Source organism: Pagrus pagrus (genome assembly GCF_965226575.1).
Source record: "Pagrus pagrus genome assembly, chromosome: 9".
NCBI lineage: Eukaryota > Metazoa > Chordata > Actinopteri > Spariformes > Sparidae > Pagrus > Pagrus pagrus.
The window spans coordinates 9694625-9709814 of NC_140193.1; the positions used below are offsets into that span (position 1 = coordinate 9694625).

General features: G+C 39.6%; 1 protein-coding gene across 4 annotated transcripts in view; it reads left to right on the forward strand.

Moving 5' to 3' along the window:
- The window catches only part of lrp1bb (low density lipoprotein receptor-related protein 1Bb), a 285606-nt gene that overhangs the window by 233593 nt on the left and 36823 nt on the right, over positions 1–15190 (forward strand). For 3 of the 4 annotated variants that reach the window (XM_084361717.1, XM_084361720.1, XM_084361718.1), the window contains exons 57-65: positions 2378–2500; positions 6463–6644; positions 6814–7013; positions 7853–8041; positions 8177–8325; positions 8594–8687; positions 8978–9094; positions 9599–9718; positions 11437–11556. In XM_084361717.1, the coding sequence (XP_084217843.1) occupies positions 2378–2500; positions 6463–6644; positions 6814–7013; positions 7853–8041; positions 8177–8325; positions 8594–8687; positions 8978–9094; positions 9599–9718; positions 11437–11556 (1294 nt within the window). Of the gene's footprint in view, positions 1–2377; positions 2501–6462; positions 6645–6813; positions 7014–7852; positions 8042–8176; positions 8326–8593; positions 8688–8977; positions 9095–9598; positions 9719–11415; positions 11557–15190 lie in introns of all 4 variants that reach the window. The other variant, XM_084361719.1, reaches the window with a different exon arrangement.

Below are 15190 nucleotides of genomic sequence, written 5' to 3' on the forward strand. Positions count from 1 at the left end.
TTTGTATTTTAATCATTTTACATTGTAATTCTTAATAATCTTAAATTGTAAGACTTTTTTGAAACTTAACAGAAAGCTGCACAATTTCTACTCACCACTAATTACTTCATAGTTTGATTTCCAAAAGTGGAACATTTCTTTATTTTACATTGGTTCTCACGCTGCATGTTTCAAAAATAAATTATAATAATGATTCATTCTCTATTCTTCTCTCAAAACATTCATCATAAACATTTTTTTCAGTACAGACAGAACAGCTTTTGTTCCCTAATTTTAACACGCTACCGCCAAATTACAACCCCGATTCCAAAAAAATTGGGATGCTAAGTAAAACATAAATTAAACAGAATGTGATAATTTGCTAATCTTTTAGACAACTAGTCCTTTTGACAAATAGTGCAAAGAGAATATATTTAATGTTCTACCTCATCCATTTTTGTAAATATATGTTTATTCTGAATTTGTCGCCAGAAACATGTTACACACAAGTTGGGTCTGGGGGCAACATAAAACTGCATGGGTTGGGGTTCACCATTTTGTGAAACACATACATCTATCAAGGGTATTACTGCATGTGATCAGGAGCACTTTTTAAAACCGTGATGACACATACCTAATTCTTTCTAACTGAAGAACACAAAATACCCCTAAAAAGGCAGAGTGCGGGAATTATGCATTTATTCACTACATTGTGGTGACAGGTTCACATAATTTGACACTAACTGATATAAAACAATGTTTTAGCATAGTGCTGCTTTATCACACATACTGACTGCAACTTGTCCATGTTCACATGCATTTGAATAAAAATATCAATAATTATATCTCAAGAGGAAATATAAAGATGTATTGCTGTATTTATATTTTGTCCCACCCCTATTGTGGATTCGATTTAGAGGCTGAAAAGTGGGAATCATTTCTATTTTAAAGCTTGTGTATGTAGCCACAAGCCAAAGTGAGGTGAGGTAAGATTTCCCTGTCAAACATGTCTTGTTTAAGAAGTAAAACTCATTGAATATGTGGAGCAGGAAATCAATAGTATATTGATAGTGATGTCAGTGTGAGTGCTCGCACTGTAATAATCTGTATGCACATATTTTATACTAATTGTGCTATTTTTGACATTTTTATGTAGGTTTTCAGAATCTACCGTTAAAAGCTTGTGGTTCATTTTGTAGCCGGTTGGTTTCTGCACTGTCTGCACGGAAAATGAATGAGGAATGTGTTTCTGGATAAAGGAGCTGATATAAAAAAGGGCATGCTGGTCTCGTCTCTGTAGCTGATGTTTGGTGTGAAGAAGGGTTCCCCCGGGACACTTTGGCGCCTGTCTGTGTGGGTGTTGATGATCTGATGAAGATGTCTCATTTCGCCTGTCAGATTATCTGACACCTTTTCCTCAACACCCTCAGTGCGAGACAGCAGGGTGGGGGCACTTGTTTGGTGAGCAGCTCTGTCTGACTGACAGTGGGGTCCTGTGAGCATGACTGAGAAGGGAAGTACCTCACTCTTGTGCTTTGATACTGTCGGACTTGGACTTCACAGAGCGTTTGAGACTTCCCTTCTTCTTCAAATGCTCTGTATAGCTGAAAGCATCTGAACCTATGGGAAAACCACTTAAATCAATAATGCTTGTACAGTAAATACCACATCACACACACAGATACTGCAGACGTTAAGCTTGTTTTGATATATTTCTCATCCTGTCCATTTTTACCACCTGTAGGCATGTCAAATACCTAATTAAACCTAACCTCACTGGATTGGATTAGTCTTTTTCAGGCCTGCATACAAGCCCAGGAGTCCTCTGTCCAGGATGTGTTCAGGCACAGCTTTGAGCGTAGGTCAGCTGTGTTTTGAAAGCTTCAGAACACCCGATCAGTAGAGTCACCTGTGTAAAGCGGAAGAAAATAGACTTGAAGCGCAAAAATACACTTCATGTTGTGTTACGCGGTGAAGCGTATTGATTAAAAAAGGAGCGAATCTGTCAGACACGCTTAAGAGGGAAGACTGAAAAAAGCGTCTTGTGTAGACAAGCTGTAAGGTTATGTCACTGTCAGTCAGTGTTTGGGTTGTGCACTATTTGCAACTCCTAAAATAAATTAAATCCCCTTCAATTTAAACCTCACTCCATTTAGTTGTTTATACTGTTACTTCTAATAAGACATTTTCAAACCCCTTATTTTATAGAACTGAAAAATTAACTTCAAAGGGATAATGGTATGTGAAATGTAATAATTAATGCACACCTTTGTTTGCAAATGAAAGTGTCTTAACTTTGTGTTCACAGGGAACTCTGATCCTTTGGTGTTTTTTAATTTCATTGAAACTAAAAGTGATATGTTTACATACTCATGCTCTCTCTCCTTTTTGTTCTCAGGGCCTCAACAACATCATCCACATAGACTTTGACTACAAGAAGGAATTTATCTATTGGGTCGACTCAACCAGGCCAACTGGTCGAAAGATCAACAGAATGCGCCTCAATGGGAGTGACCTCAAGGTATCACAGGATTTAGTTGCTGTGACTGCATGCCATATGGTGGCTTGTGCCACTTTTACCCAAGATTAATTGGCTTTACTGTGTGCACTCCCTGTCCAACTTGTATTTATGAATTGTTCTTTTTCTGTCTGGCTTTATTATTAAATTAAAAGCAATGCTCTCTTTTTAAGGAGCGCCCTGATCACATTCACAGTCACACCTTCACACCTGATAGCTGCTCAGTCTGATCTGCTGGCCACTGAGCAGCTCCAGGGCATGTCAGTGGTGGTAATGAAGGAGGGGCAAGCGCTGTCTTTCACTTCCCCCACCCAGATCTATCTCGCACATATGGGATTTGAAGCAGCGATCTACCATTCACAACCTTTAGGCTACCGCTCTGTATAATATATAAATAATTATGTACGGTTAATTTAAATTATGACCAAAAACGTTTTTTATTGTAAAGATAAATGTCTGTTTGAGTTTGTAAAAACAACTATGGTGCTTCAGTGACTCATTATCACTGCTCAGTTGATGATGACTGCCCTTCATCCTTTTATTTAGTCAACATAATGGATTTTTTCTGTTGCCAGCCAAAGGCCTGTTAGCTTAACAACAACAAATGTGTGTTAGTGATAATAGGAGTATCGCCAATGGCTTTCAGATAAATGTAACAAGCATAATGATACAATGGTGCTCTCTGGTGTAATCACCAAGGTTTGTTCAGGTCATGGGATCGGAGCCCAGACACCGGGGACACTGGGACGTCAGCAGGACACCTGCTGTGCCCCTATCCCACATCTCATTAGCATTGGTGTGTGGGGGCATTAGGCTCATTCGGCTCAATTACTTCCACAGTCTCTGTTTGAGCCACTGCCACAGCTTAGCAAGAGGACAAACTGTCTGAGACACTGATCTGGGAGCTGCTCACATATGGTTAATTAAAAGAGCAACTGATATCCAGTGTTACTGGTCTAGAATTACTTTATGAGATTACTAGGCAGACAGTATTTCTGGGGATTTTTTTTTTCTCTGCCAAGATACGATTTTTATCTGACCAAGGCAGAGTAATTGAATTTTTTTTTTTGTTTAGTTTATCTATTTTGTAAGAGGACACTGCATTTTGAAGCTACAATTCTGGCAATGCAATCAGTGATGTCACAGATGTCACTCAAAGGTTTTGCATTCAAATGAAAACAACCACTGTGGCGTTAATGATTGGTTTGATCCCATAAAGAGAGATGTAACAGCAGCTGCAGCAGCTTTATGAAAAGGGGTACCTTTATCTGTGTTCATCCTTGGTGCTTTCAACTATCATTGTTCAAAAAGTTGGATTAAGAGTAATATAATAATAAACTGACTGAATAATGACTTTGAAGCGTCTTCTGAAGAACATTTCAGTTCTGAATGAACACGTTTCACTTTGAATGGCTGAGAGCAAGAGGTTTTGTTTGAGCCCAAGGTGAGAAAACTTCCAGTGAATGCAAAGATCAAAAATCCTCTGGATTCATTTGGTCTTTATGCTTTAATGAGCCATATTCAAATGTTGACATTCCTCAGAAGTTAACCTTCAATTCCTCAGTAATCTTTTTAATCAATACAGTGCGATGTTATGGATAAAGTGAAGAAGGGGAACTTTACGTAATGAGTATCAACTCCTTTCTGCCTGAAGGGGCAGTTTTATAAAAGATAGTGCACAATGAGTGACACTTTAGAGGCTGTTTTAAGCTCAGTTTGGTCCAAATTACCGTGTAGGGGACAGCCTAGTTTTTTAGCAGGACTATATATTTTCTTGCAAACGATGACAGAAAAAGACCTCAAAGCACATCGTCATCCTTCATCACAGATTGTATGGGTGCTGGGATTTTTTCCCCCCTGTATCTAAAAGAGGGATATTAAAGACTTTGCTTTATCTGCCAGCTGGCACAATGATTGTTTATTGTGAACAACTGCTTTTCACAAACTCAAAAGGCTAGACTCTCTTGGGGATATTGATAGAGTTCCTGGATAGTTCCTAGATTTTGTTTACATCATTAAATACCTTATTTATATTTTAACCAAATCTCTCACAGAGGTTAGCACAATAAGATGAATAAGGTAATTCATGAGAGCCTCTCCTGCTTCCCTCTACTCTTCCCTCCCTACTTTAATCATAGTATTCACATGTACACAATTAAAACATACTTAAACTGATGTACAGAGTTCTATGCTGCCATTTTTTGCATGTCCACCCTAATTGCACTGAGATGAATGAAGTTGTGTATCCTAGGATGTGTTTGCACAGGTCAGGTCATAGCACATTAGGAAGTCACTAACTCATGGTGCTAAATGTCTTTTACCACAACAGTTACTGTAACCTATAGAAACATTTGTGAATATATTTGCATATATAACCAATTATGAGTATTTCATAAATGTTATAAACCTGTATCTCCATATACCCATAGGACGTATGTGTGTAATAATCATATATTACCTTATAGGTAACACATCCGGCAGCATCAGGGACGTACAGTATATGTTATACATGACATTTCCATATGGGTGGCGCACACAAGTGCAAAAAGCATATTTCTGGAGTCACACCAGCTTCTTCAGATTAACAGAAAAAAGTTTCTTGCAAGTTTAATTTGGCTTTTGGGTCTCTTGGACACTGATCCAATCAGCAGCTAGCGCTGTTGTAAATGCACATCAAATTACAATTGGAATGTGATTAAGAGTCACTACAAGTCTGTCTCGAGTTAGATTAATTATACTCCTGCTAATGTCAGCCACAACTGTAGCCATCATACAGCAGCAGGAATGATTTGTGCTCTCCATCTGTAGTCTCTAATTTGAAAAAATGCGCTGTGCATAATTAGGCATGGGTCAGACTACACTGGTACTTTAATTAATTAAGTCTTTAGACACAGCTCCTCAGTCTGACAAAAGAAGTGCACGAACCACTGTGCTTTTCTTCACACCGGACTTGTACATTTTGATTATTTGGATTATAGCTGGCATCACTGGGATCCTGAGCTCCAATAAAGATGCTATGATATTTTTAGTATTTAGCAAAGCTCAATACGTTTTCTAAACAAGAATTATGTAACTAGAGCTGTACATTAAATAAATACCGTATGTAAGGGCTATTGCTCTTCCCACTGCTGAGATAGTGGGAAAATAATGTGATACTGTGCACGCACACACTTACCTAAATAAGACTAAAAAGTCGTGACACACACAACTGACCTTAATTGAAACACATTTTACAGTCACACTAGTCACTTAACATATTCTGATTTAACAAATATAAACTTTAAAAAATTCAATACAAAGATTTTAGTGTAAATTTACATAATTTAAGAAGACATCAGTTTTTGCCAGTCTTTTTTGGCTGCTACATTTTAATCACATCTGACACACACACACACAAAAAAATAATAAACCAACTGCTCAGCTTCTGCTCTGTAGTTATGGTCATTAGTGATCACCCTGCAATGCCCTTTAGCAGGTTGCATCTGAGAGGAAATAGATGGGTACCCATTACTATGGCAACACATGTACAGTAGACCAAATTTCAAACAACTCTTTCATCACGAGAAGGTTGATTTTAGTTTTGGATGTTAATAGGACTTGTTTCTAATGCTGGTTGGAAAATGGTAGCACTTGTATTTGTTTTGATGGAGGAGAGGATCACGCCTCCCTCAAAGCATACTCATGTCTCTAGATTGATCTCTGTAGGACATAAAAATAATTTTCGAGTGATTCAGATCCTCTCTTTATTTCCGACAGGGTTTTAAAAAGTTTCCTCCCACTTCCTGCAGAGGAAGACCTATTTATTGTGCACGCTCTTATGAAAGAGCCCGTTTTGCACAAATGCCATCTGTTTTCTCACATGAAATATGTTCTTTAAATGCATCCCTGGAAGAATTTAAGCAATTATCATGTGAAATAGACAAGCATCTATCACAAGACTGATCCTCCTCTCCCTGCGTTAATAGGTCGTCCACAAAACAGCAGTGCCCAGCGCTTTGGCAGTGGATTGGATAGGAAAAAATCTGTACTGGTGTGATGCCGAAAAGAAAACACTGGAAGTGTCCAAAGCCAATGGCCTCTACCCGACTATCCTGATCAGTTCTGGTCTCAAGAACCCCAGGGATCTAGCTCTGGACCCCCAGGCAGGGTAAGCATATTATCATCAGCTGAGTTCACCGTAATGCTTAAGTGTTTTCTGAATAAGGATTGCTTTCACAGCTTGAGAGAGAAGAGGGATAGATTGCTTTTAATTTGTTATTCCTATGCTTGCCTGCTGCAGTACATAGCTCTTTGAACTGTGCTATACTTCTGACCAGGTACGTGTTCTGGGCAGACTGTTGTGAACTTCCTCACATTGGGCGTATTGGCATGGATGGCCGAGGGCAAACGGTTATCATTGACACAGAGATCTATAGCCCCACTGCTCTCACTATCGATTACACCAACAAGAGGCTCTACTGGGCAGACGACAACCACATCCTGCTCGCCAACATGGATGGCACCCAAAGACGCAAAGGTGAGACTAAGGTGTTTAACATCTTGGAAAGTACATTCACTCATTTTCTTGCTGAAAGTTAGACAATAAGATTGATCCCATCTGAGGTCTGACTGTTAAATATAAGGCTGGAGCCAGCAGCTGGTTAGCTTCAGTAGCTTGGCACTGGAAATAGCTCTAATTGCTCCATATCTGACCATTAAATTGTGTTGTGGATGTTAAAGTGAAGCCTCTTTTTTCACAGCCTATTCAAGGGGGAACATGGCAAGCTTTTTCTGCCTCGTGGTTCAGTGTTAAACGTGTGAGGGTGCGATGGGGAGAGCATTGCTGTTGCACTTTTAAGCTGGCAGTGTAATTAGTGACAGTGCTGAATAAATGTAAAAAGATCAAGGACAGGGGTGTGACATTTTGACAATGTGTAATGTGTGCAACCCACCACCAGGATAGTAAAAAAGCAGAAAATATCTGCAAATTGGGGAGACAACAAGGTCCTGGAGCTCATTATGCTTTGAGTAGAGGATGAGAGCCTCGGACATGTAACATGGATTGCGTCTTTATACAGTGTTGTTTGGTTTAGTAAAAAAATAAAAAATAAAGCAGGCCGGTGTCGTGACAAATCTTGTGACATTTAGTGTAATATTGGAAAATAAAGATTGTTGTACAGGGGTATGATAAATTAATATATAGATATACATCTCATCATCAGTTAACCTGATAAATGGATCTTTTGTGAATTGTAAGATTCAAGCCTCGTTGCTGTTAATTATCCATAAATGCTACAAATAAGTGACTCTGGAGTTGCTAAATTGAATGGAAAAGAATGAAACTGAAGCTTGCCATGACTGTTTGTTCCTCTCCAGTATCCTATGATCACATCCAAGGGGTTATGGCTCTGAGTTTGTTTGAGGACTTTGTCTATTGGACGGATGGGAAGTCCAAATCATTACGACGCGCTCACAAGACAACCGGCGCTCAAGGGATTGAGCTCCTCAACTCCTGGCAGGCCATCAAATCCATCAAGGTCTACCACTCCCTGCGCCAGCCTGAAGGTACGAAGTCCATCTGGCACTCGTGCCCACTCTATCCTCTCATGCCGAGCAGTTGTGATGGGCCTCCTTTATTGTGTTGTGATGGAAATGGTTCATGTAATGAACTCAGGTTTGTTCTTCTGTCCTTCTGTACAGTACCCAAACACCAGTGTCAGATTGCGAACGGAGGATGCAGCCACCTGTGTCTTCTATCCCCCGGCGGGGAACATAAATGTGCCTGTCCTACTAATTTTTACTTGGCTGCTGACAATAAGACCTGCCTGTCCAACTGCACCTCCAGTCAGGTCAGCTCCACTTCCCTTCCCTCCCACTTCTAAGTTTAGTTCGACCATGCTGTTGCTTTTCTGTCCTGATCAGTACTTTCCCCCTGAAGGCAAATTGCTTTACCCTCATATGTTTTCCTCTTCTGACATGTACTCTAAGTCCTAGGATATGGTTGAGTATTGATTTTGACTTTGGCTTTGAAGAATGCTGAAGCTAAAACGGGAGTCAAGTATTCATGTTGACTTCAAATTCTGTGTTTTCTTTCATATGTGTCCACGGTACTGATAGTTTCGCTGCGGGACGGATGAGTGTATCCCTTTCTGGTGGAAGTGTGACACAGTGGATGACTGTGGGGATGGATCAGACGAACCCCCTGACTGCCGTGAGTCCTATGTTATTCCAAGGTTGGCTTTAAAAATAGTACAACCAAAAGAAGTCAGCTCTTATTTTGGTGAGCTCTGAGGGGTATTAAAATTGGAACTTAAGGGGCTTATGTCTCTGTCTTTGCTGCTTATTTATTTTCAATGTAAGTGTTTTCTGTTGTTGTTTATATGTTAACATTTGACGGCACCTGTTCCTACCTCTTTCACACAATGTTCTGTAGCGACTTCTCAGACTGAACTCTTTTAAATTACAGACTCTGAGATAAACGTATGATTTCCTCTCCAACAGCGGAATTCAAATGTCAGCCTGGGCGTTTTCAGTGTGGCACTGGCCTTTGCGCTCTTCCTCCTTTCATCTGTGATGGAGAGAATGACTGTGGTGACAACTCAGATGAAGCCAACTGTGGTAAGGATGGAACAACTATTTCTGTTTCAGGTTGGAAGTATTTTGCTTTCGTGTTCTGCGTTTCCCGGAAACCTGTCTCACTGGCACTTGCAATCATTTAATTGGTGTATCCATGGTCATTTCCTGTTTATGGTGCCGTTAAGTGCCAAAATAATTAGTCCATGAATGAAGTAGTTGATCAAAAGAAAATTAATCATGACCGGTCTTGACAGTTGATTATTTGTTTGAATAATTCATCATGCAAAAATGCCAAACAGTTGCTTCTTCCAGCTTTTCAAATGTGAACGTTTGCTGTTTGAATTGGGTTGTTTGTCAGACCATTTAAATGCTTCACGAGCAGAACTGTGTATCTATAAAACCTTTAACATTACATGTAAAAGATTTAATTAACTGGCTATATTAGGTTGAACGTACTAGTGGTAGCATAGATACTTTCCTTTGTTTAGACTCCAGTATATCTTATTGATATGGCCTATTTCTGCTCCTGCCCGTGCTGTCTTTCAGAGACCTACATCTGTCTGTCAGGCCAGTTCAAGTGCACCAGGAAACAGAAATGCATCCCTCTTAACCTGCGCTGCAACGGTCAGGATGACTGCGGCGATGGAGAGGATGAGACAGACTGCCGTAAGTCTGCCCTGCATTATTACCTTCAGACTCTTAGAAAAGGCTTAACTGAGCTTTCAGACAAAGCAGTTGATGAATATATTCCTCATTTGATCAGTCTGCCCTTACACTGCAGCAAAAGCCTTCCACTCCAGTTCGTCACTATTTTAAGGTTTTTGATAGTTTCAAAGACAAAATCTAGTAGATTAAAAAATAAAAAACGGGAATTGCATTTTTTACCCGTGTTTCATTCATTCGTGTGCTTGGACAGACAGCCTAACATTACACAGTCTTCATTAGGTATTCCGGACGCAACCCTTGTTATGGCCTGTTCCTGCGAAAAAGGGATTAGATATTGAATCACACAGAGGATAAGAACAGATTTTCCGTGCCATGATGTAACTCATCAGAATATCACACTCCATTCAAGTCTTTCAAACTGCAGCATTTGTCTTGCATGTGATTGCAAGAGGGGTGAGAGCGGGGGGAGAGAATGCATGAAAAAAAAAGTAAAGGGGAGAAAGAGAGACTTTAAAAACAAGCGCTTTAATTAAAGTGAAGCTAATTACTTCACCCCTTCTTAGACTTCTACAGTGATTGGATGTGGTGTTGAATGCACGTTTGTAATGAGCACTGCACCAGTGAAATTAAAATGCTATCTGAAACAATGTGAGCTTTTATAACGAGCGGCTATACTGCACCCATTCTAATAAAACACAGAAAACGTACGTGAGGTAGATGAGAAATGAGAATTATTTTGGGGAAATTAAAGGGGATCATTTTCAACCCGTTCCTTATTTTCCCATATTTTTGTGTCAAAATGAAGTGAAGAGATATTTGAAATTGGTCCAGTATTGAGCAAGACCTCTGCACACCGTCAAAGTACGTCCACTGTATGTGTGTTTGTGTTTGTTTATGCCACTGACAGGCTCAGGTTGTTATTGTATTCTATTTTGTTTTTGTTTAACCAGAAAGCCAGTCTTATCACTCTTACCAAATCCACCAGACTCAATTTGCAGAAACAGTATTTTTATCATCATAAAACACACTTCATTCAAACTCAACAGAAAAACAAAATAAAACTTGAACCATCTTGGTTCCTTATTCTATTGTTTCAACAATCAGCATCCAGTTTTGTTAAAATAAATCTTGAATCCACCATCAAAATATAGGGAGACGGGTGTGAGGGAGGACAGAGACACGAGAGAAGCAGCGGGGGAAAACAATTTTCACATCCAATGTAGTGAATTAAGGATTTATTCTGACCAAACCAGAGTTGTTGATAGTTTTTATAACAGTGGAAAGACAAACCAAGAATTGTTTGGGGAGTTTTTATTTTGGTTTCTGTCAAGTTTGAATGAAGTGTGTTGTATGATGATATAATGGAGTCTGGTGGTTTTGATAGCGGCTGTTTCTGGTTAAACAAAAGGGATCTTATTCTTTAACAAAAAGGTCTATTTCTGTTGGGATCCTTTCCACATTGTTGTCAAACACTGAGAATAACAATCTGAGACTGTCAGTGGCGAAAAGAAGCACTTTAAGCACACATACTTTGATGGGAGGCAAGTGTTGTCCCCATTTTTTCACTTAGACACAAAAATGGTTGAAAAGTACAAGAGTTCCCTTTTTAATGACTTCCTAACTTGCACGTTATTTCTGCAAATCCAAATTTCTGCCTGTATAACCGTGTGGGTTATCTTCCTCTTTTGCACACACAGTACCTATCTCTCTGTCTACAGCTGAAAGCACCTGCTCCCCAGACCAGTTCCAGTGCAAGGCCTCCATGCACTGCATCTCCAAACTCTGGGTTTGTGATGAGGACCCTGACTGCGCTGACGGGTCAGACGAGGCTAATTGCGGTGAGTTGTGGAAACCCACTTAACCATAAATCACCCCACTTCACTTATTTTTCAGTTAAACGGGGAAGAATCTGATTTAATTTGAATTAATTTTACACTTGGCTTCACTCTGGTATGACTCAGTCCTTCTACTTGTTCTCACCGCCTGCCTCGTTGTGCTGAGTGAGAATGCCACGAAGGACAGCCGCCCCTTTCGTCAATAAGAACTCAGCGTTGTGATCACAGTTTGCCTTGCGTTCTTAGCAGCTGTCAGTGTTTGAATACCGACTTCACACACACACACATAATCAAAGAGTTCTTCTCAATAGCGCAAGTTTTAGTTTAGGTCAAAGCCGTTATTACTTGGGGAGGTAAACAACATTTGAAGCGTTTTTCTTCCTCAAAAGAACTTTTTAGCACTACCCGCAGAGATAATACATTATATTTGTTTCACACGCCTCTGTAAAGAGCAGGAATTCTTCGACAACTTCGCAATAATGCAAGTCTCTATAGTTTTACCACATCAAAATAAACTCATTTCACTGTCCTAATCCCCAAAATAAACCTAGATGAAATCATTATTGCTTCTGGAGTTTTCAGAAACCAAATACATCTTGAGAGAGACAAGACAAGCTGTCAGGTTGTCTGTCGGTCATATTGTGCACGTCTGTGTCTCTCTTATTACTTGATTCTCTTCTTCCAGCTTTGAAGGGAACATTTGGTATTATATTGTAAACCTAGGATGAATTATAAACATGGAGTACAAAATGCAACTTTTTTGAATGTATATATGGCAGTAATTCAGACTCGAAATGAAGATGCTGTCAACAGGATAATGGATCACATTTAATTGGAATGACTTAATTAAGAAACTGTTATCAACGCAGATTACAATTTAAATAACATATTATTAGATTATCACAACGCTCTAAAGGATTACATCTTAATGTTTTGATTATGTCTTTAAAGTATGGATTTTTTTTTATGTTACAGATTACACACCTGTAGCTTGTGCAGGAACAGTTTTCGTGAGGCTCATTTGAATTGACCAAATGTAAATACAAAATGCAAAATACAAGAATATTTGTGATACTCATGTTTTTGTGGCTGGGTCCATTTTTTTCCACTCAGATTAGCTCAAATGTTTTTGTAGTCCATTTACGTCACAAAAGTGCCAAGTAATTTGTATTCAGTGACTGTCAACATTTCAAGGTAATCAGACCCCATCCTCACTGTAAGTCGGCTGTCAATGCTGCGCTGTGAACATGTCTTCATATAGCTAAATGCAAACAATACACCTCTTCACCAGCTATAAAAAGCTGCTCTTTATAATCCCTTTTCGTGGAGGTATATAGTTGCTTTGTGAGAATAGACGTACAAACGGAGACATGCGAATGGCACGCTACAAAGGAGGAAAAACAGTATCAACACATACCCAGGGACACAAATGAATAAAACATTGTTGATCAGGTGCTGTTGTTGCTTGTGACAGTGTACAAAATCCGACTATTTTGTCCATCAAGCCTGTGTAGTAATGTGACTGAAACCGGTGTGTTGCTGTAGTCATGAAATGGCGGCTTATCCTGAAGACACCTGTCAAATGTAACTGCGTTTTTAGTATATTCTTGCTTTCAGCCCAATCCTTCACTCTTACTTTTCGAGGCGGTCAAACTGTCCAGTTCCTGTCATTCATGTTGATGAACTGTCTGTCTTTAAATGACGTCCGGAGTCAAAAACTGAGATTATCTATTATTCAAACCGGGGCGGTCTGCTATACTGTTTCACGTTTGCAATCACATCTTACTGCACTGTTGTTGTTGCTATGACTATCCTGCTCTGTTGTCACCAGCCTCAACACCGACAGTTGTTAACTATGCAGAAGTCGAAACATGTCAGTCTTTAATCAAGTTGTTGCTGGAGCTTTTTTTGACCAAGAAGCAGATCGATATTCTTCCTGATAAGTTATCTTTATGTGAGAAGAGTTGTTGGTGACACGTTTGTGTGATGGAGTTACAGGAGGTGATTTGTGTCAGCTGCATGCCTCCACATGCATGAGACAAATCAATCAAATGGATGTTTGTGAGTGTTAGAGACAGGTGTTGCTGCTTTATAAATGTGACATCTGAAGATTTTTGGCTGATATCAGGATATGAGACTTGCACTGTCTTTCAGTTTGATTATTATTTCAAGAGTGTTGATGTTTTGATGGGAAGTTTGATGCCTCACACCTCCTCTTAACAGCTACCTTTGTAATTTTAGATCGGCTGCATGCTGCAGTTAACCCTGATGGAATATTGAGTAAATGTTTGTCCCACTCTATGTAGTTTACTAATGTTTAACTTTGGCCCCTCAAACTCTATTATCTGCAGTGTTCGTCAGTGTCTTCTATCACCTAAAAAGTTCCCCCCACATGGGAGTGCGCGAAAGAGCTAATGCTGCTTTTTTAGGGGTTTTATTTTCCCTTTGAATTACCTCAGACTGTTAAAGGAAGTTTTGCTTGTTAGCACCGTAATGAGCTCTGACTTGGCAGGGAAATATTGCTTTTTTTTCCTGTGTCACATCTTTTATATGCTGTAAGTGACTGAGCTGCTTCCTAATGAATTGCTGCCTCGCGTGTTCCGCTGCTGCACTCAGCTTTCCCTCCTGATTCTCTCCTCCTGCTGTCATGTTGGAAAGAGATCCAGGCAGAATGTGCCACCCATCCTCTTTTGACGCATCTCTTCCCTAAGTGATAACAGCGTTACCTTGGCCATTATCCCTGATGATGTCTGCACTGAAATGACTTTTTAAAAGGAGGCTCTTAGTTTGACTTTGAAAACACATTCTGAGGAAGTATTGCTGGAGCAGAAATCAAAGCATCTGCTCCTTTGGAAACAAATGCAGATATTATGAATCTGGCCATGTTGAACACTGATTCAGTTTTCAGACTGAAATTCTTAAGGTGCCTCTTTAAGGACTGCGAGCCACTGTTGACACACACACATACACAGTTCAAAGACCAAATGCATAAGATAAACGAGAGTTGGGGGAAAAAAATAAGACTCTCAAATGCCATTTATTGCATTTTCTGGGTGACATTTTGTAGCTGGGTCCAGACCTCTGAATTTCAATTGCCCACATCTCTGAATTTTCCTGAATGATTATCAGGCTTGACATTTTGAGGAGGAAGCATTACCTTATCCTTGACCCAAATCCTGCACCCATATTTACTCAAGCCTGATCAATACTGGATTTCTTTGGCTGAGGCTGATACCGATATTTGGAAGTCAAATATTGATATATCGGATGATATACACACATTTTTCACAGTTATCCATAAAGAATGGTTTTAAAATACTCGTGACAAAGATATGTAACGGAGGCAGGAAAATGTCCAGATTAACAATAAACCTCACTGACTAAATTGACAGTAGTGCAGGGGGGGCTCTATATCAAAACAAAAGATGTTTGCGGAGAAACTGAAGTTAAACTCTGTTTTCGGTCGTTTCTGTACTATAACAGTCTGAGCACACTGCCTGTCTGTAATGTTTTAAAGTTTTATGTACCTGAAGTTTTGTCTCGTTCACCGACTTGCCTATCACGGAAGTAGTGGGGGCGAGCTAATTAACGTGATTAAATTTGTGGTTTGACAATGTTGGAAACATTTGGGATAATG